The 27,847-nt window shown below is 42.1% G+C and overlaps 1 protein-coding gene across 1 annotated transcript in view; it reads left to right on the top strand.

The window, feature by feature from the left end:
* The first annotated feature begins 552 nt into the window (after positions 1-552).
* RPS6KA2 (ribosomal protein S6 kinase A2) overlaps positions 553-27,847 on the top strand; it is a 130,604-nt gene continuing 103,309 nt past the window's right edge. Inside the window, exon 1 of the mRNA XM_056852341.1 lies at positions 553-651. Coding sequence (XP_056708319.1) covers positions 553-651 — 99 coding nt within the window. The remainder of the gene's footprint in view (positions 652-27,847) is intronic.

The raw sequence follows: 27,847 nt of genomic DNA, 5'->3' as shown, positions 1-27,847 counted from the left end.
CAGATAATTATAGCTCTCTCCGCGCCGCAGTTTCCCAAGCTGCTTAAAACCGAAGTGCAGCCGGGCGCTGGGAAGGCAGGAAATTGACCAAGACCTGCTCTCCAGAAGGGCGGGGGGAAGGACCTGCAAGAGCGGGGCATCTAATATTGATGCGAGATCTGCGGGGCTGGGAGCTGGCATGCACGGCGGCTTTTTAGGCAGGCGGGAGCCGCCGACTCCGATTGGGCACAGTGGGGCTGGAGGCGAGGGAGGGACGGAAAGAGGGCGGGGAGGGGGAGAGTTGGGCTGGCGGCGATGACCTGTAAACCCGAGCGAGGGAGACCCGGCGAGGGGGTAGGGTGGGGGGCTCCTGAGATGCGCCTTGCATGCGTTTAGCTGCTCCCTCCGAGGGCTGGATGCATGGTGAAAGGGGCCTTCCCCCCCTGCCCGGGAAGGCTGGTCCTCCGTCGCGGCCTCGGATGGATTGCGCGCCGGGGGCTGGCGGCGCGCCCTAGCGCGGCTCGGCCGCTGCGGACCCCGCGCTCCCGTCGCCCTGCCGCGCTGAACGGGGCGATGGAAACGAGCATGAAGAAGTTCACCGTGCGCCGGTTCTTCTCTTTGTATCTCCGCAAGAAGTCTCGCTCAAAGAGCTCAAGTCTAAGCAGATTTGAGGTAAACACAAGTCACTTCAGTTTTATCTAAAATAGCCGACGTGTTTGCTCCTCAAGCTGTAGAAGCTTTCTTTCTTTCTTCCTTTCTTCCTTCCTTCCTTCCTTCCTTTCTTCCTTCCTTTCTTCCTTCCTTCTTTTTCTTTCTCTTTTCTTTTTCTTTTTTTTCCTTTTTTCTTCTTTCTCTTCTTTCTTTCTCTTTTTCTTCTTTTTCTTCTTTTTTTTCTTTTTCTTTCTTTTTTCTTTTTTCTTGTTCTTTCTCCTTTATTTTTCTTTTTTCTTCTTTCTTTCTCTTCTTTCTCTACTTTCTCTACTTTCTTTTTCTTCCTTCCTTCCTTCCTTCTTTTTCTTTCTCTTTTTTCTTATTTCTTTTTTCTTTTTCTTTCTTTCTCTTTCTTTTTTCTTTTTCTTTTTTCTTCTTTCTCTTCTTTCTTTCTTTTCTTCTTTTTTCTTTTTCTTTCTTTCTTTTTTTCTTATTCTTTCTTCTTTTTTTCTCTTTCTTTTTATTTCTCCTTTCTTTTTCTTTTTTCTTCTTTTTCTTCTTTTTCTTCTTTCTCTTCTTTCTCTTTTTTCTTTTTCTTTTTCTTTTTCTTTTTCTTTTTTCCCTTCCTTCCTTCCTTCCTTCCTTCCTTCCTTCCTTCCTTCCTTCCTTCCTTCGAAAATGTGCCGTTTTAAGTTGGCATTGGCAATTCAAGAGTCCTGGGATACTGGTCCAATTGATTTGCTTAATTAAAAATTTTTTTGTACCTTTGTAACAGAAATGAATAAAAGAGGATGTAGGAGACAAATAATTTTCATAACTTTACTTTTATTTCTCCGTGTGTTAAACTCGGTGCCCCCAAATTTGACCCTGCAGGATCACATACAGACCTTGTCTCCCAAGATCCTTTTTTGCAAGACAGGGATTCTTCAAGCTTTTGTGTGACTCAGGGGTTTCTTAGGTAGTAACTGTATTATCTGAAATAAACAGCAATGTTATGGCTCCCCAAAAACTAACAAAATTTTATTCAGCATGAACTTTTGTGGACAAGAGCTGACATCCTCAGATGCAAAGTAAGCTTCAAAAGTGACCTCTTGTCTACAAAAGCTTCTGCTGGGCTAGAATTTTGTTAGTTTTTCCAGTGTAACAAGGCTCTTGTTTATTCTTTGCCGCAACAGAGTTAACATAGCCGTTCCTCTGGATTTGTTATCTAATACTCTTGCAGCTCTAGTGAATCAGGAGCCTTTTGGAGCATGTCTGTTTTTGTGGGCCTGCCTAATGTTGCAACCTGCTTGCCTCTGTTGTGAAAAGGAGTCTGATACAAGACATTGGCAAGGGTTTCTGAGAACTGCAGTATCACTTATATTAACACAAGTGATGCTAAAATGTAGTCAGCTTTCCTGTTTTGCTCTTCCACTTCCTGCTCCTATTTGCAACTTCTGCTGCTGAATTAATTGTGCAGGATCCTGAGGGGATATTCCCTGTTAGTATTTTATATTGCATTTTCCTTTACCTGTTCTGTAAGTACTGGCAGCCTTGGCCAAAATTGGCATTCAGTGGATGTGCTGCTCGCATTTTTGCCTGATCAGAAACTGTTCTTCCAAAGGGGCTGACAAGACAGTTGAAGAAATGTGTTGGACTGGACAATTAAAGCAAGAAACTGTGTGAAAATAGCATCCCCATACATCTTCCTCCCTTGTACTAATGCAATAGCTCCACTATTTCTGTATTTTAAGCAAGATTAATTAAAACAGTGTTCTGTGTTTTTGTTGCACATGAGATAAGTAGCATTTCATAATTTTTTGGTCCTCCTCCCTAAACTCTTCTCCACTTCACCACACAGAAGTAGTTCCACAGCCCTCAGTGGCATGAATTCTTGAGGATGAGAAAAGGAGGTTGTCACTTAATTGAATTTGGGGGGTAAGGACTACCAAGGTTTACAGAAAATGTTTCATGTGTCATTCTTAGACAGGAAGATGCCTGCCTGCCTGAAGTTTAATTTAAAACAGTTTCCTGAGCAAGATGTATGTATATTTTTATGGGGTGCTTCATGTCGAATTGCTGACTTATTCTACAATAAAACATGCAGATTTGAATAATCACTACCACCAGCATCTTCTTTGTCAGTCAAGGATCACAAATCCTTGCTGTATTCAACAGGGAAATCATAAGCCCTTGAAGTCGATGGTCTTAGAAGGGTATAACTCTGCACAGATTTGCACTATTTGCCCAAATTGTAAAGAAGCTTAATGCAATGGATTCTAAGTGAACAGCTTGCAGGTTTCTGAAGTGGGCTTGTTCTACTAAGAAGGTCTACTCTATGGTTTTCCAGCAAGCAAAATGGCAACTGATCAAGTATCTTAGCACCTTGTGTGTTTTTAGAGGGGCCTTTAAAAAATTAAGCTCCACAGGTGATGATTTAAGGATGCATTTTTAACAAAAGCCATGAGTATGAATTTTCCTCTTGCAGTACAAGAAACAGTTCAAACAAGTGAAGAGTTTGGGCACTGCTGTGTTGTTGTATAGGAAAAGCTTCAATGTCATGTTTCATGGCAAGATTCGACCAAAAACTAGAGTCAGGAGATACATGACTGACTGTGAGATGGCCTACATTTTGTCCATCCGTAGTACATGGAGTGTCAAAAGGCCTCTGGTGTTGTTAATCCTTACTACAATGTTCAGAATAATGAGCAAAAAAGACATTTTCAGTACTTGAAATATTAAGTACTGAAAGACAATTTTGTTATGGCCTCTCTTTCTTTACATCTTGAGTTTTTTGTTTTGGTGTACATTTCAGCCATTCTTTCAAAGCCATTTCTCCTGCAACCAGGGCCCAACGCTCTCTGAGATATGTCCAAGCCCTTCGTGGGACATGTCCCCCTAACTGCAGCTCTTTGTGTTGCATCAGCTGTTGCTCCCCAAGTTTGGATGGGCAGCGCAGGGGCTGCTTCCAGAGGAGGATGTCTCAGAGCTAAACTATATATTGTGTTGAGAGATCTGTGATTGGATTTGCCAATATTTTCTTTAACCTTTAAGAGCAGCTGCAGGGAAGGAAGGTGGGGGATCTGTTTATGATAGTGGAATGCGATCTGGGTTGGGCTTCTGTTCCTCCTGTTTCAAGGTAATGAAGCCTGGTCAAGGTAGAATTGTAATGAGAGCTGTAAAAGCTGTCACTTAAATCAAGTTAGCAAATTAACGCTGAAATTAAATGGGACTGAAGAAGACTTGAAACGATCGTATCCCTTTCTACTCATTCTTCGTTTAAAGACGTCGAACTTGGATTGATTGTTACTGTATTACTATTTTGAATTACTTGTATCTTACCTTGTACATACTTACCTTTAAGATAGTTTGTTATACACATTGTTGTTTATTCTGTGTTTAATATATTTCACTGTTAAGCCATACTAGCTTCAGTCTTTCCTGTGCTAAGTTTCTAACCCTTGACAATAGTGCAGAGGTGTTTATTTTTGGTTACTCAACCTCCAAGTACTAGCTGGAGATCTCCTGCTATTGCAGCTGATCTCCAGCCAATAGAGATCAGTTCCCCTGGAGAAAATGGCCGCTTTGGCAATTGGACTCTATGGCATTGAAGTCCCTCCCCAAACCCCGCCCTCCTCAGGCTCCTCCCCAAAAACCTCCTGCCGGTGGCAAAGAGGGACCTGGCAACTCTAAGGTAAAGGCTCTCTTGACTCTTGGCGCTCAGCCTAAGTGAACTGGGCCAGAAGGGCTCAATTTAGATCAGGACCACAGCATGGGGGAGGAGGGGCTCCTGCCTTCCCTCCTGCACAGTCTTCCCAACCCAAAATGGTCCCATGGCGCTATTTGACCCAGAAGTTTGGGAAAATGGCATGGGGGAATGCAGGAGTCCCTCCACCCCATTTGCGGTCTGGTCTTAATCAGGCTCCTCTATGCTTCTAAACTGAGCTCCCATGGGGAACTCAGAGCAGAAAACATGCTGATTGGTTGCTGGGAATCAATAACTTAGCCCTAGCAACTCTAACTGTTCAGTAGCACCAAGAAGTTACAGTTCTAATACAGTCATCATGGCTATTTATGGTATAAAATAGAACCTGTTCTCACTCTGCTTTCCCATGCAAAGGATTTTAGCATACAGATACCACTCTGCATCTACCTGTACATCAGAACAGGTTTTGTGTTATGCTGATCTTTTTCGTATTTCTTTAAGTAGCTTTTAAAGTTTTTCCTGGCCCTTTCTCACCCGTTTAGCTGCCCTCTCTCCAGAAGCTACTAATCAATATGGAAGTTTGTTTACAATCTGCAGTGGCCATTCCAATCAATGGGTGAGATTGATTACAATTTGGGCCAGGGTTTTTTGAGTTTGTGCTGCACAGAATCAGCTAACCTGTAAGGCCTGGCCTTGTAGGTCATATACCAACAATAATACACTATTGTTAAACGTAGTTTTAATGTATAGCTGATAAGTGTCTCACTATTTTGTTTAGAGTACATGCAAGGGTGGAAGCCTTCATGCGCCATGTGCAGCTTGCCAAAAATTCACTGAAAAGGGGTGGGTGGGCATGTGCTGGTGAGGGAGGAGCAGAGACATTGGGAATGTAAGAATTTTTTTAATGTAAAGAGAAGGTGTTGAAGTAGCCCTAATGTAGCACTTTAAAAACCCACGCATTTTAGAATGATTAATTTAGTTTGTCTCCATAGAAACACATGAAGTCAGTCATTAGTATATTGCTGTTTTACAGATGAGAAACTGTGGTTGAGAGAGAGAGACTTGAACAAAGTCAGCCAGAGTCCAGGATTCAACTTTCTATCCCTCACCCCTAGTATGAGTTGTCAGTATATTTATATATACACAAGGTAGAGGGAAACACTCCCTTCTGGCAGCTAGTGCCTCATGTGGAGCTGGACGATCTCTGGCCTTGAGGACAATTTTTGGAGTTGATGGGGCTGCAATCTGGAAGCAAGAGCATTTGCAAACATCCATTCATGTGCAGAATATTACATGTGGCACTTGGGAACTGAAACCCATGTTCTTCTGATCAAAGATTAATATGGCAGTTGCTAAGCTATGCTGATTCTGGGCACCAAACCACCCAGATTAGTGTAGTGCATTTTATATCTGTTTACTGAACTTTTTTCTGTTCTCGTTAATAACATGAGGGCTACTTTTCAGTTTATATATATATATATATATATATATATATATATATATATATATATATATATATATATATATTCAGTGTCAGATCAAACCAACTATACAGTGGCAAATGAAAGATCAATTGCATTTTTATTTACACAGAGAAATACGTTAAAATCAAGTTTATACTTTATTTTAAGTGCTTTTGTGCTACCACCCCCAAATTCTTGTTATTCATTTGGAAAGCTCCTCATTCAGTTTAAGTCAAAATGAAGTCCATGAGCTTTGTTTCACCCTATCTGTGTTGTAGACATGCCAATAGATTTTCCTTCCCTGTTAGCTGGCAGCAATAGCAGACTTTATGCAAAATGACTCAGTATTATAATGCAACAGGGAGCATGGGTTATTCCAGTGCAAAAGGAAAAAAACGATTCACAAAACTTGTGTTACTCTTGAAGTGCGGAAATCTTTGAGACTGTTGAAAATGTGTGCACATTCATGATTGTGAATCCTGTGTTTTCGTACCTTTCTGTGTGTAGCTGAAGAAAATTCTTCACTGAAGTATAAGCAATATAATACCTTAGTATTAAGGGAAAGTGTTTTTTCTTGAACAGAAAAAAAGTTTTAAAGGCAGTAGGCTGTCCACAAACGGGAGACATGTGTTGATGGAAGGAAAAACTATACTAGTGTAAGGAATTTATGGTGGCATTGATAGTACTAATAGCAGTCTATTGGCATTACCCCCTATGCCAATGGGACCATGCCAGCACAAGAAGAAATTCTGACTGGAATTAATATAAAAGGGAGGAATGGGGTTTAGTCAGTCCCATCCCTGAAAATGTTGCAGTTGCAAAAGAGTCAGTATAAGCAAAAAAAATCCACATTATAGTCAGTAACAAGCACAAAGAACTGTCCAAAGACCTCCTTTCTGTCCACCCGCATAGCTGCTTTAGAGGATAGGATTCTAAGGAGCCATACAAAACTCACACAAAATGGAAATACATCACTCTGCCCCAAGTATGCAAGTACAGGTGTAAAACTTCTTTCTTACAGTTAACGTAATTCAATGTTAATAACTGAATAGAAGGGAATGCTTTAATCAGTGCCGTTTTTCTTATTATACTGCTGAAAAAAGCTGCAGCTGCTAAAATTATCCCTTCTGTACAACTGTTACAATCTGTCTTGAAACAAAACTGGCAAGGAAAGTCTCACATTTGTCTTATAGTAAATTTGACAGGCCAAAATTGCTGGAAATGTAAGATGAGAAAGAACTGGAAGATGAATAGCACTGAACAGAGAGCTAAGAAATGTATCGCCTCATACTTACATGTGTCTATCTTTTTCTGTTTTCAATGTGTAGCTCAATAAATTCCTCTAAAGATATCAGTGAATAATAGACTGGATCCAGGTTACATTTCAACTAGTTCTGCGTGTCTACAGGGATTTCAGACCACATGTTCCTCAAACAGGTGCCTCTCCCTCCTCCATGACACAGTGCTTGAAATTTAAGGGATTTTCATGAGGTGTTCATGAGGTACAGGAAATGTTATATGGAAAACTTAGAACATGCCTAAACTAAGTCTTTTGTTCTGGAGAGAGAAGCCTGGTTTTCTGCCTCTGCCCCCTTCAATGTAACCCTGCCCAAGAGTAGTAGAAAAGAGCAAGAGTCCAGTAGCACCTTAAAGACTAACAAAATTTCTGGCAGGGTATTAGCTTTACCAGAAATTTTGTTAGTCTTTAAGGTGCTACTGGACTCCTGCGCTTTCTACCGCTATTGACAGACTAATATGGCTACCTGTGATGATCTATCTGCCCAAGAGTATAAGCAAAATGTTTGTCGTCCTTACAGGTTGAGCAGGCTGCCTATTGCAGGGAAGGGGAAAGCACAGCCCTGGTTGTTGGCAGCAGTTATGGGGGGGGGGGGGGAAAACACGCACACAATCTTGATCAGCTTCTTCTGCCCAATAACTGATGGAAAGTGAAAATGCTGAGCACAGAAGTACCCACTGGGATGATCCAATTCACCAGGGATATCTACTGACTATTTTATTTGGTTCTATTTGCTAGAATAATAGTCAAATACTGGATGTCAGATTTATTGCAATCAGTTGAGTTATTTTAACTGTATTAATGAATAGGTGTGAGAATCAGATCTTGATTAATTATTATTGCCTGAATCCCTAGTGTCTACAAAAAGTGGTTCACTGCTTCCTAAAACTCAGCTAAAACTGGGACTTGTGTAGACCTTCTTGTGTATGTTAAGCAGGAGATCTCCAGCTAGTACCTGGAGGTTGGCAACCCTAAGTTCACATCAGGATAAATTATTTTGCATGTGCCATGAATTATTGCAGAATGACAGCAAAACCCTATCTCAATAGCTTTAGTTAGATTCTTAGCATTGTATGACTGATATTCATACTTTGTGCTACTTGGTGCAATACTTGCATGGTTTGTCACAAATGTAACACTGAAATGTGCAGTCAGAAGTGTTGTTTCTTAAATGGCTTGTGTCTCTGCATATCCAGTTGTGAGGCTAAGCCTCTGCAGAACTGTTTATAAATAGACTTCTTTGGAAGGAAACCTCCTCTGCTAAGTCTGCTGTGATAACCATATTTAAAATGAATAACTGTGTGGGAGGTGTACGCACATCAGCAAATATTGGTAAATCACTATTCGTAGTAGATTCAGTTTTAGCTCTGGCACATGATCAGCCTGCTGATTTTGAGAACTGCTCCAACAAAGATTTATTTGTGCAGGCACGTATTTGCCGATATTATTAATGTTTAGGTTTAGCTCAGGAGTGTCGAGCTCAATTGTTACGAGGGCTGGATTTGACATAAATGTCACTTGGTCAGCCCGGGCCATGCCCCGCCAGCCCAGATTGAGAGTCGGGGGGTGGGGGGTGGCTGCCTTGTGGGCCGGATAAGAACTCACAAGGGGCCGGATCCGGCCCTTGGGCCTTATGTTTGACACCCTTGGTTTAGCTGGTCTTTCTGCTCAACAAGGCTTTCATATCTCTCCACAATCTACAGCTTTCTTGTCTATGTTCCTGCAGATTAGCCCATGTTTTAACTCTTCATAGTCTATGGAGATAGTGTGTCTCCGTCTTCTGTGCTGCTCTGCACAAAGCATAAATGGAGAAAGTACATTATAGCCCTCCCCCAGTCCTGGTGTTGGAGGCAGATTTGAGGGACAAACTACAGGTTAACTTGCAACATGCAATTTGTTTAGGATCAAGCTGTAAAACAATACATTAGACGGTCATCAATACAGGGTTTGAACTAGCATCTACAAGCCCCAGATTTTCTAACTCCCGATTTACACTGGCTGAATCTGATGATTTGTACAAGATAAGAGTCCCTCCACCTTCCCTGGATGCAGTTGCCTGGAAAGCATGCAGGAACATTGTCTGGCTTCTGACCAAGCCATGCTCTTGTAGAGGTGCTGTTTGTGTGAGTTGCCAGGTCATTGTGGGTGATAACATATGCAGCTGCCAATATTCCCATGCTGCCAGCATCATATTTTTGACACGCATGTACTCATGACCTGCTAGATTTTTATGTGTAGGTGTTGTATTTAGGATTAATCCTTTTAAGTGCTATATAAAGTAAGAACTATTATTAAGCTGTCATTCGAAAATAAATTGCTTCTTTCCTTTGTAAAATTGTGTTCCCTGAAGGCGATGGTGGCTAATTGAATCTTTAGAGTGCCAGAACAATGGCTCTGAAAGACAGTAGTTCTCAGAGATGTGATGTGTCCCAGTGATCTCAATAGACTTAACTAAATCTTCCAGCTAAGGAGGGAAGGGCTGATTAGCAAGTGAGAGCCAGAACTTCCTTAAACTGATTAGGTACAGCTAAACTGGCAGCAACTTTCCAATATCTAAGGCAGAGATTATTTTTCTAGTCTTCCTTCCAGAGATGCTAGATAGTTCTCCCACCTTACTGAAGATGCTGGGGATTGGGAGGGGCTGTGGCTCAGTGGTAGAGCATCTGCTTGGCACGCAGAAGGTCCCAGGTTCAATCCCCGATATCTTCAGTGAAAGGGACCAGACAAGTAGGTGATGTAAAAGACCTCTGCCTGAGACCCTAGAGAGGCGCTGCCGGTCTGAGTAGACAATACTGACTTTGATGGGCCATGGGTCTGATTCAGTATAAGGCAGCTTCATGGGTAAAATTGAAACCATGTATATGCAAAGAATGTGTTCAGTCACTGAGCTGCCCCATAGTATGTGTAACTGTGCAAGCAGTTCTAAAATGACATCTCACGTTTTCAAAATACTGTCCTCTCTGAATAAGGTGGGGATAAAAATGTAGTTCTGTGAATGTGTACATTTCTTGCTCTTGCTCTCTCTAATGATTGTGATAGCAGAACCAGTCCTGTAATGGCAGTAGTCCTCTGAGCTTCCATTGTCTCTTCATGCATTGGACACACCTAGGACTGGCTGCCTCTGGTTGACTCCAGGCAGTGGGACTTTATAAAAATCATGCAGACCTACCCTTGAACTGAAATGTCTTCCTTCTTCCTTCCTTCCTTCCTTCCTTCCTTCCTTCCTTCCTTCCTTCCTTCCTTCCTTCCTTCCTTCCTTCCTTCCTTCCTTCCTTCCTTCCTTCCTTCCTTCCTTCCTTTTCCTGGCTCTCCTCTTGGTTCAAATGGAATAGCTGCATTGTTCATAGCAATATGATACCACAGCCTAGTGCATGTGAAGAGCCCCATGGCGCAGAGTGTTAAACTGCAGTACTGGAGTCCAAGCTCTACTCACGACCTGAGTTTGATCCCGACGGAAGTTGGTTTCAGGTAGCCGGCTCAAGGTTGACTCAGCCTTCCATCCTTCTGAGGTCGGTAAAATAAGTACCCAGCTTGCTGGGGGTAAAGGGAAGATGACTGGGGAAGGCACTGGCAAACCACCCCATAAACAAAGTCTGCCTAGTAAACGTCAGGATGTGATGTCACCCCTTGGGTCAGGAATGACCCGGTGCTTGCACAGGGGACCTTTAGCTTACCTTTACCTAGTGCATGTATATGTTCACTATTACACCTTGTTCATCTTCGGATAGGGTTGCCAGGTCCCTCTTCCCCACAGGAAGGGTATTTTTGAGGGGGAGCCTGAGGAGGGCAGGGTTTGGGTAGGGGAGGGACTTCAGTGCCGTAGAGTCCAGTTGCCAAAGTGGCCATTTTCTCCAGGTGAACTGATCTCAGTCGGCTGAAGATCAGTTGTAATAGCAGGAGATCTCCAGCTACTACCTGGATGTTAGGAAATCAGTACAGGGGCGACAAAAATCTACAATAACAATTACTGTTAAGTGCAACCAATGTTTATCCTATGGTGTCTAAATACAACTATACATATAAACATACAGTGTTATGTACAAGCATACAAAAATAACAAGCACAACCAAACAAGTCCACATGGATGGTGACACAGACACTAACAAAATTCACAAAAATGCAAGGTCTTTGGCAAGGTGCTGCATTCTTCTATAAGTCCCATGCAGGTAAGTGTGCAATTACCATAGGATAAACATTGGTTGCACTTAACAGTAATTGTTATTGTACATTTTTGTCGCCCCTGTACTGATTTCCTAATCTCCTGATAGTAGTACAGTGGTGTCTTTTTCTCCTACTACCTGGATGTTGGCAACCCTAGCTTCAGAGTCTGGACTGGTGTCATTTCACCTGTCAGGAATTTCAGGGACCCTTGCTCTTCCTGAAAAGTAAGAGGGAACAGCAGAGGGATCACAGACAACTGGTGTGGTGTAATAGTTAAGAGTGTTGGGGTAGTATCCGAGAGACCAAGTTTTGGGTGACATTGACTCAATCACTCACTCAGTCCAACTTACCTCACATGATTATTGTGAGGTTAAAGTGAGGAATGTAATTTACAGTGGGCATAGGTTTGCCAATTCTGGGTTGGGAAATTCCTGGCTATTTGGGGGCAGAGTCTGGAGAAAGCAGGAGTTTGGATAGGAGAGGGACCTCAGAGCGGTATAATGTCATGTAGTCCACCCTCTGAAGCTGCAATTTGCTCCGGGGTACTGACCTTTTTAGTTTTCAGATCAGTTGTAATTCCAGGAGATTGCCAGACCCCACCTGGAGGTTAGCAGTGTTAAGAATGTTCAGAATACAAACATGCTTTCCTATTATTTTTTTCTCTAGGATCTTCTTACACTGTTTTTGTTTAGTAATTTAAAAATAACAAAATGGATCAACGTGGAGGATTACTAGGATGCTGTTGCAATACTGAAATTGTAAAGATGAAACAAAGAATGTTGATATTATTAAGGCTTCTTGGCCCACCTAGGTGCAGCATAATGTAACACCATTATAAGTGTAGAGGGTTTGAGGGTAAGCATTTGTTCTGTGGGTATACATGAAAGTAAGTGGGGGAAATATTGCTCAGCTGGTAAATTTTGCATAAAACAACTATAATTGCCCAAGTTGAAAAGCAGTAAGTGAAGTTTATATTCCAAATTACTGTAGCGATAGTTCACTGGACAGGATTTATGCAAATATAAAGATGTCTTATGCTGAATCAGACCCATGGTACATCTAGCTGAATATTGCATACTCTGATTGAAAGTGGCTCTCTGACAGATAAGCACCTGCTGTGCTATCTGAGATATGACTGGGTTTGAACCTGGGACCTTCTGCTTGCAAGATGTATGCTCTACTTCTGAGTTTTGTGATCCATCCAATTTGCAGCTAGGGTTACCAGGTTACCGCTGCTGGCGGGAGATTTCCCACCAGGGCTGGATCTACATTTTTAAGGGGGGGGGGCAAGAGTACAAAATGATTCCTATATATAATATGTAATATACATATATAATCTACACCTCTTTTAAATGACAGAATAAATTGTGTTGACCTCTATGAATTGTTAAGGAATAATTGCACTTTTACATTATCTTATCTCTCTATTATCTACGAATTCCTCCTAGAATGGTGCCTCCCTCTGCCTGCCACCCTGGCGGCTGCCCCCTTTGACCCCCTAGATCCAGCCCTGCCTTCCACCCCCTGCCAGCCCTTTCCACTGCTCAGCTAGGTGGCAGGAGAAAAATGGGGAGAAATGGGAGCCTATTGTAATCAGTGTCACTATAATGACATCACTTCTGGAGTGACTGGAGGGGACATCATTACATCACCTGCAAGCTTCCCCCCGCCCCTAGTGCTGGCAACCCTATTTACAGCTAGTAGAATCAAGTAATGCCCTGACCTGGATGGCCCAAGCTAGCCCAATCTCATTAGATCTCAGAAGCTAATCAGGGTTGTCCTTGGTTATTTGGCTGGGAGACCACCAAGGAATACCAGGCCGCTATGCAGAGGAAGGCCATGGCAAACTGCCTCTGTTAGTCTCCTGCCTTTAAAAATCCTTCAGGGTTGCCATAAGTCAGCTGTGTCTTGATGGCACTTTACATACCCACACACAGAATCTAGAAATGCTGAACCAAACTCTGTTCCCAAATAATTAGTATGTGATGTAGAGATGTAAAGGCCTGGGGAAGAAATTGGGGGGCATCCATTTTTTCCAGAACTTTTTTTCAGTTTTTCTGATACAAAGCTGAGAAAATTGGTGGAACACACATACACACCTCCTATGGATTGTTTTTACTTTTGGAATGAGTGAAATCCTTTTGAAGACAAGGTTTCACTCACTCAAACTGTTCAGCCTGAGCAAACTAATGTAAAATTTCCTTTACTATTAGACAGTGACAAGTAGGGGACCCACAAAGATTTACAGGACACATCTAATTTGCCCCTGAATCCTCACAATTTTTTCTTTCCCTTCCCTGAAACCCTCCATACCGTCTCCCCTTCTTGCTTCCTGGTGTCTCTCCCACCCACCAGTCAAAATGTCCTCCTTGGCCAGTTTCCCTTTGCTTCATGAAGGGGCTGGCTCGTCCTGGGGCCAGCATTTTTGGAAGCTCCATTTAGGAGTCCCAGTTGTCCAATAATGGCAGGCAATTGCCTGCCAATTCATGCAGTTGCACGCCAACCCTCAGCTGGTTGGTGGGTGGAAGTAGGCCAGGAGAAGTGGCGAAGCGATCTGCGTGCCCAGCATCATGACATCACTTCTGGGTTGATGCGGAAGCACCGGCATCGTGCCAGGGGACTCTCTAGCACTCTTCCCTATAGAGTTTTTGGTGAGCTAGAGCATCCCCTGCACGATGCTGGTGCTTCCATGTCAACCCAGAAGTGATGTCATCACACTGGGCGAACAGATCGCCACCCCCGAACCTGCCTCCGTGAAGCTCCCGCCGGTTGCCAGGAAGGACCTGGCAACCCTCGCTACACACTCTGAAACTCCCATAGGATCTGAGTAATTCCTGTGGGAAGCTGTTGCCACCCCCACATCCTAGTTATAACTCATCTCCTTGTTTCTCCACCCCTGGCTCAAGGCTGCCTCCCAGCTGATCATGAGGCAGTGGGCTGTTGAAGGGCCAGCCCTTATCAAGCAATGGAGCACCTGGGTTTGCCTTAAAGGTGCCACGTGTGTTGCCACTTTGGTGCATGGACACTGAGGGTGGGTCCTGGGGTTTGCTCAAATCCCTGACATTCACCATGGCAACAACATTCCTGAAAATTTTATATCTCTGATGTGAGTCCATAATCTAGACTACTCAGGCTTTAAAGGCATGCTCTGGAGCTGTGAAAACAGTTTACAACATAGATATTAAGCAGGTGATTGGGATGATATAACATTTCCCCATAAAATGTACATTTAGCTCAGCATTTTGGGAAGCTGCAAGGTGAAGCCTATTTGCTCCATACATAGATGTTCATTTACAGTAATAAGAGGTCACTGACGGTTTCTAGTCAATAGAATACTGGATTTTGTCTGAGCAGTAGATGCCAGAAAGGGCTATACTGGCAAGTTAACAAAACACACTGGTGTCATAGCAGCCACAATACATAATTTTGAATTATTTACGATTACTTAGTTTTGATTCTGCAGCCAAGTTATGGGGGGAAGTGATCATGGGGTTTTCCTACTGATTAATGGGATTTTCTTTTGAGCAGCATGAACCAAATTAAAAATAAGAAATTCCATAATTTTCTATCCATTAATCATCAGCCAAAGACCTTGGCTTTTAGTGAAATTGCATTGGAGAGGAAAAAGTGCCCTTTGGTGTTACTATTCTGTTGTTTATAAAGAATTCTTTAACTTTTTTTGTGTCATTAAGAAATTAAATGCCTCAGGAAATACTTTGGCCAGATTCTACACCATGCCGTGGGGTGATCTATTTTACTTAAATGTTTTGTTTAGCAAGAACAGCTACAAAAACTGCAATTGACTAAAATGAGATATTGGATGTCTTTGGGTATGCCATATTTCCCACCAGTTCACTGTGAAAAAAAATTTCACTTAGTTGCTGGAAGATTCACCAGTTGGTGAAGACTTGTTTGTTCTGTTTGGCACATCCCCACTAACTGTGACTGACCTCCTCTCTGGTTTTTGGTATTAAGTGTGTTTATATATTTTATATATTGATATATATTATATTAAGATATATTTTATATTTTATTTTTATTAATATACATTATATATTTTATTATATATTAATAATTTTTGATGACAGAGGGCAACTGCCTCAACTTCCTCCTTCCAGTGTAGCTCAAAATAAAGAACCCCCAGTAACAGGGCCTTGGAGGTCAGCAGCAGAAGAAGGGAGTCAGCAAAAACCATCCTCCTTCTGTTTGTAGAAATTCTGCAGTTGATCTATGTCACTGGGTTATGTATATTTGGAAATTGGTTTTTAAAGGGATCCTAAATTGAATTTTAAAGGGGTTTTAATTCTTTATTTTATATAAATTCCTTTTTTCCATCATGGAACTTACAGAGGCATGCATAGGGTTCCCAAGAGGCTCTTATCCAGATACTGGCAAGGACTAGATCCCCCTCAGCTTCAGCAAAGTTACTTTGTCATCTGCTGGTTCCAACTATACCATGTAATTCTGGCAAAACGTGATTTTGTATGGAGTTTTTATTGTTGTTAGCTGCCTCAGGGACACAGAAATTTTGGCCATCATGTTTCATACTCAAGAAAATGTGAGATGAGATTATTGATCCTGGAATATTAAATAAAATGCCAAATAGCTCTCAATTTCTAAGTACTTTCTGTAAACTTGTAGCACTCTTTCCATTCTTGACCTGACATCTGTATCAGTTGTGCTGTCAAAATCAGAGCCATGTATATGCATACATACCATTGACTTGTATGGAACCATAGCCAGAAATTTTATGGAGAGTAGGCATAGATACACAGAATGGGGTAGGCTTGTTAGATCCCATCATCCCAAACCTGAGACTCGTTGGGCAGGTCTGATGAAGCCATGGAATGGGATCTGGTGATCCCATGATGTATAGCAGTATTAACTGTGTATACTTCCACACACCACTAAGAAAGTTACACATGGTATCTGCGTAATCACAATGATGTAACTTTGATGAAATGCATTGTTTAGAAGATGGGGCTGGGTACAGATTTCCTGTCATATAGAAAAGTAACACGGAAATTAACTATGTGCTAAATGTGAGATGTAGTTGAGTTGTCAGTGTTGGATTAATGCCTCCCATCTCCAGTGTACATGCACAAGAATTGCCACAAGCAGGCATGCACAGAGAAATACATCTGTAATATGGTATGTCATCAGCTATCCAGATAAAAGTAATTTGCATGCCCTTTGTTGATTTGGTCAGTGTACCTATAGTCTTCTCTCAAGAGATATTGTAGGCATAAGACTGTGGAGTAGAATTCAGTACTGTTTAGGGAAAGCCAAGGGATGAGGGAGATGGCTATTAATCAGTATTTTATTTGCTATAATAAAGATTCCTAAAATACATCTTCCTGCAAATAAGTCCCATCCAACCTAGAAATTGCTCCATAATACCAGGTTAATAAATATGTGTAGTTACTGTGTACTCAGATACCAGCACATTGTACTTGTACAGTCTGTCTGCAGTGTTGACATTCATAGAAGGGGTTATTCTTGGCTTGAATTTATTTAGAACCTCTCAAAGATCTTTTCTTCTTCTTCAGTGAGAGGTGGTGAGGCTTAACACTATTATGATCCCTCAGCCCTTTAATATTTCTTTCTCTGTGGTGAACGGTTCTAGAATTTAAACCTGCCTTAGCATTTTGTCACTTCAGTCCTTAAACCTTTATCTTAAATTATGAGGGAGGTGAACACAGGAGTTTAACTATGTTGTTGTTTTGCCGTCAAGTCACAGCTGACTTACAGTGATCCCGTAGGGTTTTCATGGCAAGAGAGGTTCTGAGGTGGTTTGCCATTGCCTTCCTCTGCGTCACATAACTCTGGCTATCCATTGGTTAATAAAGAGCATTCTGCACATGCTCAGAAAGAAAGAACCTCATAGGCAAGGCAGAGCAAGGAGGCTTGCAACTAAAGATTAAAAACTAGATTGAGTGAAACTGGGAATTGATTTTTCTGCTCCTCTCCAACTTTCCAGTGGCCCCACCATTGGCCCCACCAATGGCTCCAGGCAAATTTCCAATTGCATACTGTGGAGGCAACCCAAAAAACAATATAAATCATACTTCAATTTTCTAGTGTCATTGTGGTTATTGAAAAGGAGAGAGAGAAAAAACTATAAAGAAGCAAAAGGATAGGGTTGCCAAGTCCCTCTTCTCTACTGGCGGGAGGTTTTCTGGGCAGAGCCTGAGGAGGATGGGATTTGGAGAGGGAGGGACTTCAATGTCATAGAGTCCAATGGCCAAAGTGGCCATTTTCTCCAGGTGTCTATCGGCTGGATATCAGTTGTAATAGCAGGTGATCTCCAGCTAGTACCTGGAGGTTGGCAACCCTACAAAAGGCCCTGGAGAAAAAGCTATGTGACACAGCAGATAAGAATGAATTTTATCAGGAAGGGGTTAATTACCTCAGTGCCAGCTTTCTTCACCCCATTCCTTACAGGCAAACCAGACATTTTTTTCACATTTCCTCTGTTTTACCTAGGGTTGCCAAGTCCCTCTTCGCCACCGGTGGGAGGTTTTTTGGGCGGGGCCTGAGGAGGGCGGGGTTTGGGGAGCGGAAGGACTTCAATGCCATAGAGTCCAATTGCCAAAGCAGCCATTTTCTTCAGGTGAACTGATCTCTATCTACTGGATATAAGTTGTAATAGCAGGAGATCTCCAGGTAGTACTTGGAGGTTGGCAACGCTAGTTATATCCACATTGAAAAGGACTAGAGATGTACTTTTTAAAATGAAGTCTAGGAATTCAGTGAGGTGCAGGGCATATTTCTAGGTGGCATTGCCTACTTATAACCCCTGTGGCTGTAGGCCTGTGTATAGATTTTCTGTCGTGAGTCTTAGAGATATCTGTGAAAAAGCAAAGGCAATTTCCTTGTGTCAGCTAAACCAGGGCAAGGATGGAAAGCTTGGCTGAACACAAAAGAAGCCTTTCTTGTTTTAAATCTCCACTTTATATTTTTAAGATCTCCTGCTATAACATTTTTCATGTTATTGTAATTTAAAGTACAACTGGTCCTTCTTTGAAAAACTGCCCCATCAGTCACTGATGTACAATTGAAGCACAAAATCTAAAAACACAATTCTCTTGTATTCCAAGATAAAAGTGTCATGTAGCTTCTAGTTTCAGTTCAAATTCTCATCTGGATTGCTATCAAATATAAATTGTTCCCTCTTAGCCACATGAATTCAATCTGATTAAAGACTAAATGAACCTTTAACAAAGCAACGTTATGTAGGAGGGCTATGTATTATTTGCTGCATTTTACGATCACACTTTCGTTGTTCCTTGGAAGCATGGTTCCATAAATACATTTGCAGGGAAATGTATTATTGGCTACTTTTCTTTTCGGATGCAAGTGCCTCTCTCCAACCTAGTTTGCAATACAATGATTAATGTAAATACATATGACGCACAACAGCACATGCTCTGGTCAAATAAGGTTAAATTCAGAAAGCCATGAAATGCCAACACAAGGCTTAAATTGTGCCTTTAATCCACTCTTGCGACTGTGCCTACCAAAGGTATTAAGCGGCTGCACATATAGCAATCTATAGTGGCATTTTCAGAATCAGTCTGGGAGTAGTTTTAATGTTTATATCAAAGCATTTTTGTCTGTATGAATACAGATTTTGTCTGTATGCATACCTAGCAGGGCTGCAATGTTAAATGCTTTAAAAAATACAATCAACTAATAAATTTCCCTAATCAACTGAGCAGAAGAAATTTATTTAAAAAAAATCTAGATGGCAAGAACCATTTGAAAAAGAGGTGCCTACACCAGTGACAGCTAACAATGAGGCCATGGTAATGAATTTTGTAGTGACGTTGGAATACTGGGTAAATTTAAATAGACATTATACAGATCTCAACTTGCCCTTTTCGTAGCAGCCCTTTGTCACGTGCTGTTCTGTCCGCAAAGTGCTAAAAGTGGGTTTATATGACGTGTACTCTATTGTGATGTTGCGTTTCAAATCCCTCATAATGGGGGAGGGAAAGGGATATGAAACTTGCGAGGAAAATATTGGCATATTATATTGTATCTATATTCATTACATTAAGCTGGAATCATGTAATAGAACGGCCATAGTTAGATGTGAAATTCTCTGAGGAGTTATTGTGCAGCTTTTCTTGAGGTTCTGAGTTGCAGACAAGGATAGTGATAGTTGGTTATAGATTCCTTGTGCCAAGAGGCTTGTCTAAGTGGAGAAGGAGAACCAATTACTGATTAAAGCTATTTAATTATCTCACTTCTGTACAGTTGAAATAACAGGTTCCTTGATTACTTCGGTCAAAGCAGATATACCCACAATGATGAGAGTAGCTGACTCAGCACAACTGCAAATGTGCCAGTGATGCGGACTGAAACAGCACGCGAGGATTTAAAGGGCAATCGTTTTGCATTATTTAAACTAAGCTGGCATTGTCCATTCAAACAAGTAAGGCGGATGATATTTGGCTTTACGGTCTTTGTTGTGCCTAAACTGCATGCTTGTATCCTATCCCCAAATCTTTTAACAATTTAAAGACTAAAAGATTTATTGTGGTTATCAAATGAATTGTTTCATAAACCCAACAGTTAATGCCACGATAAATCTGTTTGTTTTTAAGATGCTCTGTCAAATCTTTCTTGCTGCAGTCCAGAATGTCAGCCAAAATGCTACACCTGAGGGAGAGGAGGCCCTACAGAACATTTCAGGGGGGTATTTTTGGCTGCAGAAGGAAGGGGGAGGTGAGTAGGGTCACACACCAGTGGGTTGAAGCCATTGTCTGAGGCAACTTGGGATCATCCCATGGGTATGGAAGGAGCAACAGGATGATCCTAATTTCTGCCATGCTGAAGGATTTATGAATAATCCTCTTCCATTCAGAACACTCATTTGGTGGTAGACACTCATATTTCTCAACCACACCCCGGTATGTTTTCTGAAATAGCCAAGCAAAGAACGCAATCTGTATGAAACATGATGACAGTTTCATTTGGAATGTATCCTTACTTCATAGAGGTTGTCCTATGGGTGGAGGCTTAACAACCCAGAGTAAGGACACCTGAATTAACCTGTTTCTGATTACCAGTTTCTGTTTAAACCTTTTTCCACCCAAAGGAGAGATGTTGTGCTGTGAACATATGCCCTGCCCAGGCAGGAGCAGCTAAACACATTTCCTCTTCATTCCCCCTTGCATCTGAAGAGATAAGCTGTGTGTGCCCAATAAGGCTTCAAAATCTTTTGCAAGCAAACTCTCGTGAGAGTTCAGTAAGCTCTATTAAACACACGAGGCTCGCCATGCTGTTTAAAGGCACCTGGAGAACAAGAAAGGAAGCTGTTCTGGGTGGAAGCAGTAGGCAGAGGCAGGAAGAGGCACTGGGGTGGCAGCAGCTGGGGACATCTTCCCTTGTTGATAGGGTTGCCAACCTCCAGGTAATGCTACTGACTGCACATAATAACAATACTGTATTTACACTAATAATACGCTACAAGCCAAATGAATTACATGAAAATAGCAATTTAACATTTAAGCTGCTTCGCTGTGGAGTTCATTCACTACACCTTGTATCCTGTGTGGGAACGTTATACTGTGAACATGTCTGAGCAACTGTATGAATTGGATATCCTATTATTGGAATCATTAATGTAAAGCTATATGTGGTTGCTACTTGTATCCCGTGAAGGGACTAAGATTTGAATGAAGCAAATAATAAAAATTGAAGCTATATGAGCTTACATTGAATAATAACCAACACAGATGATTGTAAGAAAATATTTTTATTAATAGCACCTTGATATGATTGTTAAGATTAGTTGATAAGAGTTATTATGATGTATCACCTTTTACATGTTGTACAGAAACGGGACCGAGGAAGACTTCAAAGAATTGAAACGATCGTATCCCAGTTTACTTTTCTGCAAATTGAAGACTTCAACCTTGGAGTGATTGTAACTGTACTTAGAAATTGCTATTTTCATGTAATTCATTTGTCTTGTAGCATATTATTAGTGTAAATACAGTATTGTTATTATGTGCAGTCAGTAGCATTGTTCTGTACTTTCTTTCTAACCTTAGGTATAGGTACAGAGGTGTTGAATTGGATTGCTTAAGCTCCAGGTAATAGCAGAAGATCTCCTGTTATTACAACTGATCTCCAGTAGATAGAGATCAGTTCCCCTGGTGAAAATGGTCGCTTTGGCCATTGGACTCTATGGCATTGAAGCCCCTCCCCTCTCCAAACCCTGCCCTCCTCAGGCTCTGCCCCCAAAACCTCCTGCCTATGTAGGATTGCCAACCTCCAGGTCAGGGGTCTCAAAACTGCGGCTCCAGAGCCGCATGCGGCTCTTTGGAGTGTTGAGTGCGGCTCTCCGAACTTGGTTCGGAGCCCCTGCTCTTGCACCCGCTCGCGCCGGCAGCCGGGCTGCGGAGCCAGCGCGCCTGAGAGCGAGCATGCTGTCTCTCCCCTCCCCCCCCCCACCGTGGAGAATGGCCGGGTCCCCCTTTCCCTTGCCCTCAATGGTTGGGAGGCTAAAGCCTCCCCTCCCCTCTAGCCGTGTGATTGCTGGGCGGGCAGCTCGGCGGTTCCTGCCCCCCCGCCTATCAGCTGTTGGGCGGGGCGGGCTTCCTTTGGTAGACCTGGCTTCCGGCTGAGTCCTATTGGGAGGCCATGTCTACCCACTGGCTTTCTTGGCGGTAGACCTGGACTCCGAGGAGGGGAAAAAGTCCCCCTTCAGAGGCCAGGTCTACCAATTGGCTTCTATGGGCCTCCGGAGGCCAGGTCTACTGCCAAGAAAGCCAATGAGTAGACCTGGCCTCCCAATGGGACTCAGCCTGAGGCCAGGTCTACCAAAAGGCTTTTATGGCGGTAGACCAGGCCTCCAGACGAGGACTCCTAACGGGGAGGGGGAAATGGCAGGGACTTATAATTTAATTTTTATCAATAAATAAGATCACTATTAAGTATGATATCAAGTTTTATTCAGTGTACCTATAGTTTAATTAAGACTTAAAACTTAATTAAAGTTTATTAAGTTAATAAACAGTGTACCTACCTATATAGTTTAAGTTTAAGAAATTTGGCTCTCAAAAGAAATATCAATCGTTGTACTGTTGATATTTGGCTCTTTTGACTAATGAGTTTGCCGACCCCTGCTCCAGGTAATAGCAGAAGCTCTCCTGCTATTACAACTAATCTCCAGCCGACAGAGATCAGTTCACCTGGAGAAAATGGCCGCTTTGGCAATTGGACTCTATGGCATTTAAGTACTTCTCCTCCCAAACCCCGCCCTCCTCAGGCTCCGCCCCAAAAATCTTCCACCGATAGCAAAGAGGGACCTGGCAACCCTACGCTGATGGCAAAGAGGGACCTGGCAACCCTACTTGTTGAACTGCCATTGCCGTAAAATAGAACTATTGAAGAGAGCGCATGGAGCAGATAGAAGGTTATAGATGTGGGCTCTGACATATCTGTTTCAATGATGCATTTTGATGATTTTAATAGATCATTTACTGTTGTTGCCTGCTTAGAGAAAGGAAGAATATAAAAATAACTTAAATAAATAAATGCTACTCCTGAGGACTAAAAATCATAAATAAGAATCACTATTTTAAAATTATAAGTTTTTCCTCCTGAGACTAACACATATTTTTACAAAAATGTTTGTATTCTGGGATTCTAATACTAATTCTAAGTTTGGCATTTGCCTAGTATGATGTTTCACTATATCAATTTTTTTAGTTAGGAACATCTTTATGTAATCAAAGCGCTAGTTGTGCATCTTACCCAGCACTTCAAAAAGGCATTATAGCACATTGTATATTGAGTCAGAGCCTTCAGAGTAGCAAGACGCATCGCTCAGCAAATATTTGTTGCAAAATGTGTGTTGTGAACATGTTTCTGTTGGTTCTCCAGGATTTCTCAGTAGACTTTAATGCCATCAACAATTATATCCTTATGGTAGGGTTGTACAGTTGGGATGATAACTAACCCTAGGTTTGTAAATGACAGGGATACTTTCCAAGTAGTAGAATTACAGGCAGATCCTGCCATGAAGAATCTTGTGCTGATCAGTCTGTCTTTCCACACTGTTGTTTTTGCCAATAACTGGTTTGCGTGAAAGTCTGTCATTTGATTCAGTAGAAGTATAGTGCTTTTTGTTTTCTTGGTGTCGTTTCCTATTGCTGCACTTGCTAGTAGGCATGGTACTGTCAAAAACAGTTTGTTTGCACACCCCAGTGTATAGGTAGTAGTGCCAATGAGGGTAAGAGGCAAATTCTATACTGAGCCCTGGAAACAGGCAGCATTTGCATTTTGCATGCAGGCTGACAGGTGGTATAGAGGTGGAGATGTAAGCAAATGTCACATAATGCCCCATATGTACTGGGCAGCATCTTCCCTTCTGTTTTAGTATGTGTGCTGTCAGCATTAGAATCGGCACCTTACAAACCTACAGTCTGGTTCAGGTTCGTAGATGACACATTTACTATTTGGTGCCATGGTGAAGAAAAATTAGTGGACTTTCGAAACCATCTTAATAATATCCATTCAAACATTCAGTTTACCATGGAAAAGGAAATTGAGGGTAAACTCCCATTTCTTGATACCCTTGTCACCCGTAAAACAAACTTTCAGTTAGGTCACAAGGTCTACCGGAAACCAACTCACACAGATTGCTACTTACACAAAAACTCCAACCACCACCCCCGACAGAAAAGAGGAATAATCAAAACATTAATGGACCGTGCAAGACGGATCTGTGAACCACAGTTTCTCAAGGAAGAAACTAATCATCTAAATCACGCACTGCTAGCAAACGGCTACTCCAAGAATGAAATCAGAAGGGCTATTAAACCAAACAAAAATCAGAAAACTCAGGAAAAACAGTCTCCCATAGGAAAGGTATTCTTGCCATTTATTAAAGGAGTCACTGATAGGATGGAGAAACTTTTGAAAAAACATAACCTACAAACAGTGTTTAAACCCACCAAGAAAATACAACAAATGCTACGATCAGCAAAAGACAAAAGAGACCCCCTCACCTCTGCAGGAGTATATCGTATACCTTGCAGCTGTGGAGAAGCTTACATCGGGACAACAAAACGCAGCATACAAACAAGGATAAAAGAACATGAAAGATACTGCAGACTGGGCCAACCTGAGAAATCAGCAGTGGCTGAACATGGACTGACCCAAACAGGACACAGGGTCTTATTCCAAGACACTGAAAGACTGGACAATTCTACCAACTATTTTGTCAGATTGCACAGAGAAGCCATTGAAATTCATAAACATCAGCACAACTTTAACAGAAAAGAAGAGAGTTTAAGAATGAATAAGGCTTGGCTTCCTGCCCTGAAAAACCTCCAGACTAACAAAGACTACAGTCCACAATAGCCATGCAGATTAGCTTTGGATTTCACACATTAACAGATCACTTCAGGATACAATGGTTCCATATTAACATACCTCACCCTCATTAGCACATTATCTTGATACTTACAGGACAATGGTTAGCACATTACCTTGTTACTTTTTGCAGGACAATGATTCAGTTCAAACCCAACCCCTTTCTGACTATATATTACTCTTCCTACACACTTGACACTGAGAGACACTGTTCTTCAGCGTTACTCCTCTGAAGATGCCGGCCACAGCTGCTGGCGAAACGTCAGGAAAGAAAATACCAAGACCACGGTTACACAGCCCGGATAACCTACGAGAACCAATGCCTTTCTGCTATTTCCCTGAACCATGAAGGTTGGCATCCGTAGGGGTGAGGGGTCTGAGTAGATGGACAGACTATGAGGTAAGCCTTGGAGTGTTTTGGTCACTACCACTGGTGGAGAACATTCACAATCACAGGCTAGATAGTATTTATAAAACACAGGAGACTTGTTTCTTTGCTAGTGTTGATCTGGGTGGTTTTAATTACTATGTTGGGCCGAAAACAAAAACTAGTGTTTTTCTCAAACTATAAAATGTTCTAACTCCTTAGTGCAGAAGCACAGGTATATCTTCAAAATAATTACTCTCCAGTCCTCTTTAAGGTATTGCTGCAATTTATGCAATATCTACCTGGCCGTGCACATATGCTGCTCAGCTAGTGGAGAGCCAAGCTTAGAGAAAAGGAACCTTGGGCTACTTTGCGCAGCCTTTTCTCTTTTCGCTCAGTTCACTTACATAAGCCTCCCCCCTCCTTTACGCTCCTTTGCACTGAGTCCCTTATGTCTCTGCTGAATAAAACTCATTGTACGTAGTTACCCATTATGACTCACTTAACCTGTGTTTTAAGGCCTCTCAATTTGTTTCCCACCCCTCACAATCTTCCTTCAGGGACTGTTCTGTATTTATTCTAATCCAAAAGTGGATGATCTTCAACCTCATGAAGGATTAAAAAAAGAGGACAGCTTTGTCCTGCTTGTGTTCTGAGTCACTTCACAGCTGTGAACTGGTCCTTCAACAGAGATATTTGTCACTGTGCAAATGTCAAGCAGGGGGCATATGGTGAACTCGGGGGTGGGGGCTACGTGGGGTTTTTTTGTGAGAAAGGTCCCTGCATGATTCATTTCACAGATAAATATTTGTAACTCAGCAGTAGCTAATTTTTATCAGTGTGATATATTGGGTTAACATTTGCTGTCTATGAATGGTTGTGCTCTGTTTGAGTTACTCATTTGACCTGTCCAGTAATGTAGTGCAGTTCTTGAAGCAGTTTTCTACTTGTGGCTTCTTCCTCGTTTATTTTGGCTTAGTACTTTCTTTAATACCCAAAAACCCACGAAAGCAGTGTATCTGGAAATGCTATCTATATCTGTAGCTACAGTGCAAGCTGGTAACAGTTTGTGGCATTCATCTTATGTATGGCAGGTGAGGTGGCTTCTGCTCCCCTGCTCCTACAAAACCTATGAAATTCTGATGTGCCAGAGCAAACATTTATTTATATATATTTATATACTTAATTTATACTCTATCTTTCTCCCCAATGGGGTCCGAAAGCGGCTTACATTGTTCTCCTCTCCTCCATTATACCCTCACAACAACCCTTATGAGGTAGGTTAGGCTGAGAGAGTGTGACTGGCCCAAGGTCACCAAGCAAGCTTCCATGGCAGAGTGGGGTTCGCACTGGGGTCTTTGAGATCCTAGTCTGACCCTCTAACCACTATACCACACTGGCTCTGGGGAGAGGATCATGCTTGGACCTTTTTGGGTTCAGTACAAGATGCCACAGTCTGTGCAGTACACCTGCCCCTCAGACTATCTCAGATATTGCTTTGTCATTCTCCAGCAAGTGGAGGAGAAAGGCAAAAGGCAAAATCGATACGTTAGAGGATAAGAAAAGGCTGGAAATTTTAAAAGATAGCACATGCCTCAAATGCGAACTTTGCAATGTGGTTAGAAATGTCCTTCAAACATGTTTATGCTTATAGGTATGTAATTTCTGTCCTTCTCAGATTCCCCCTTCTGTATTATATTTCAGTATTTGCCTAGCTCAAAGGGCATTATGAGGCTTTTTAGTTATTTCTGTTGCTGTTATTGGGGAGGAGTGGATGTGGCTTTTCTTATTCCTAAAGGGAGAATTTTGAAAGCGCTTATAACTTAATTATAGTCTCCAAATGCAAAAGGTACATTCTGAGCAAGTCTTTTTAAATTGTGGAGCAATGCACTTAGTAACAGTTAGCAGCTAGCAAAAATGTGCATGACAGACATCTGGTGCACTTCGCCATTCTTATTTTGGTATTGTGACTAAGCCCTGTCTTCCCACTTCCTGAACTAGGTCAGAACAATGAATGCTGAGAAACTGTCCACTAGAAAACTGCAGCCACAGAGACCCTAGTTGGGAGTGGGGAATGCTATACAAAAGAGTCCCTTCTTTGGCACTGAGAAGACAAAGAACCCATCAATTTTTCATTGCTTTATTGATGTAGTAGCACTTAGTTCTAAATTATTTTGAAACCATTGCTCATATTGGTCATATCACTGCCTACACACTGTAGTCTTTCAATAATCACAAAAATATGGGGGGAGGGTAGACTGAGAAAGGAAAACTGAGCATAGAAAATCTTATTTTGTAAGGTGTATTTGGGGGTCAAATCAGCCATCACGACAGCAGGCCTGAGTGTCAGAACTGGGTCACTGCCAATTTAGTATTAATCGGGGGTGTGTGTGTGTTTAAAACAGTGCATTGGTGGATAGGCAGGAACCCTGAATCCTCTCCTGTTCGTGTATTTCCACCCCAAACACCTTAGCCTTTTCCCTCCTGGGTAAAATTGTTACAGGTATCAGAGCCCAGCAGAAGAAAAGCAACTGGAAGATCACTTTTGTGACAGGGGGATGGCTTTCAGCACCACTTGCCATCCGTGCTGTTCTTCAATTTGACCCATTTCCTGCTACCCCCCTCTTAGGGTTACCACGTCCGCCTTTGCCAACGGCGGGAGGTTTTTGAGGCAGAGCCTGAGGAGGGCGGGGTTTGGGGAGGGGAGGGACTTCAATGCCATAGAGTCCAATAGCCAAAGTGGCCATTTTCTCCAGGTGAACTGATCTCTATCGGCTGGAGATCAGTTGTAATAGCAGGAGATCTCCTGCCACTACCTGGAGGTTGGCAACCCTAACTTGGATTACAGT

This window comes from Euleptes europaea, chromosome 7 (genome assembly GCF_029931775.1).
Source record: "Euleptes europaea isolate rEulEur1 chromosome 7, rEulEur1.hap1, whole genome shotgun sequence".
NCBI classification, from domain to species: Eukaryota; Metazoa; Chordata; class Lepidosauria; order Squamata; family Sphaerodactylidae; genus Euleptes; species Euleptes europaea.
Note: the sequence above shows the minus strand (reverse complement) of the source record. Positions and strands in the feature narration are given on the sequence as shown.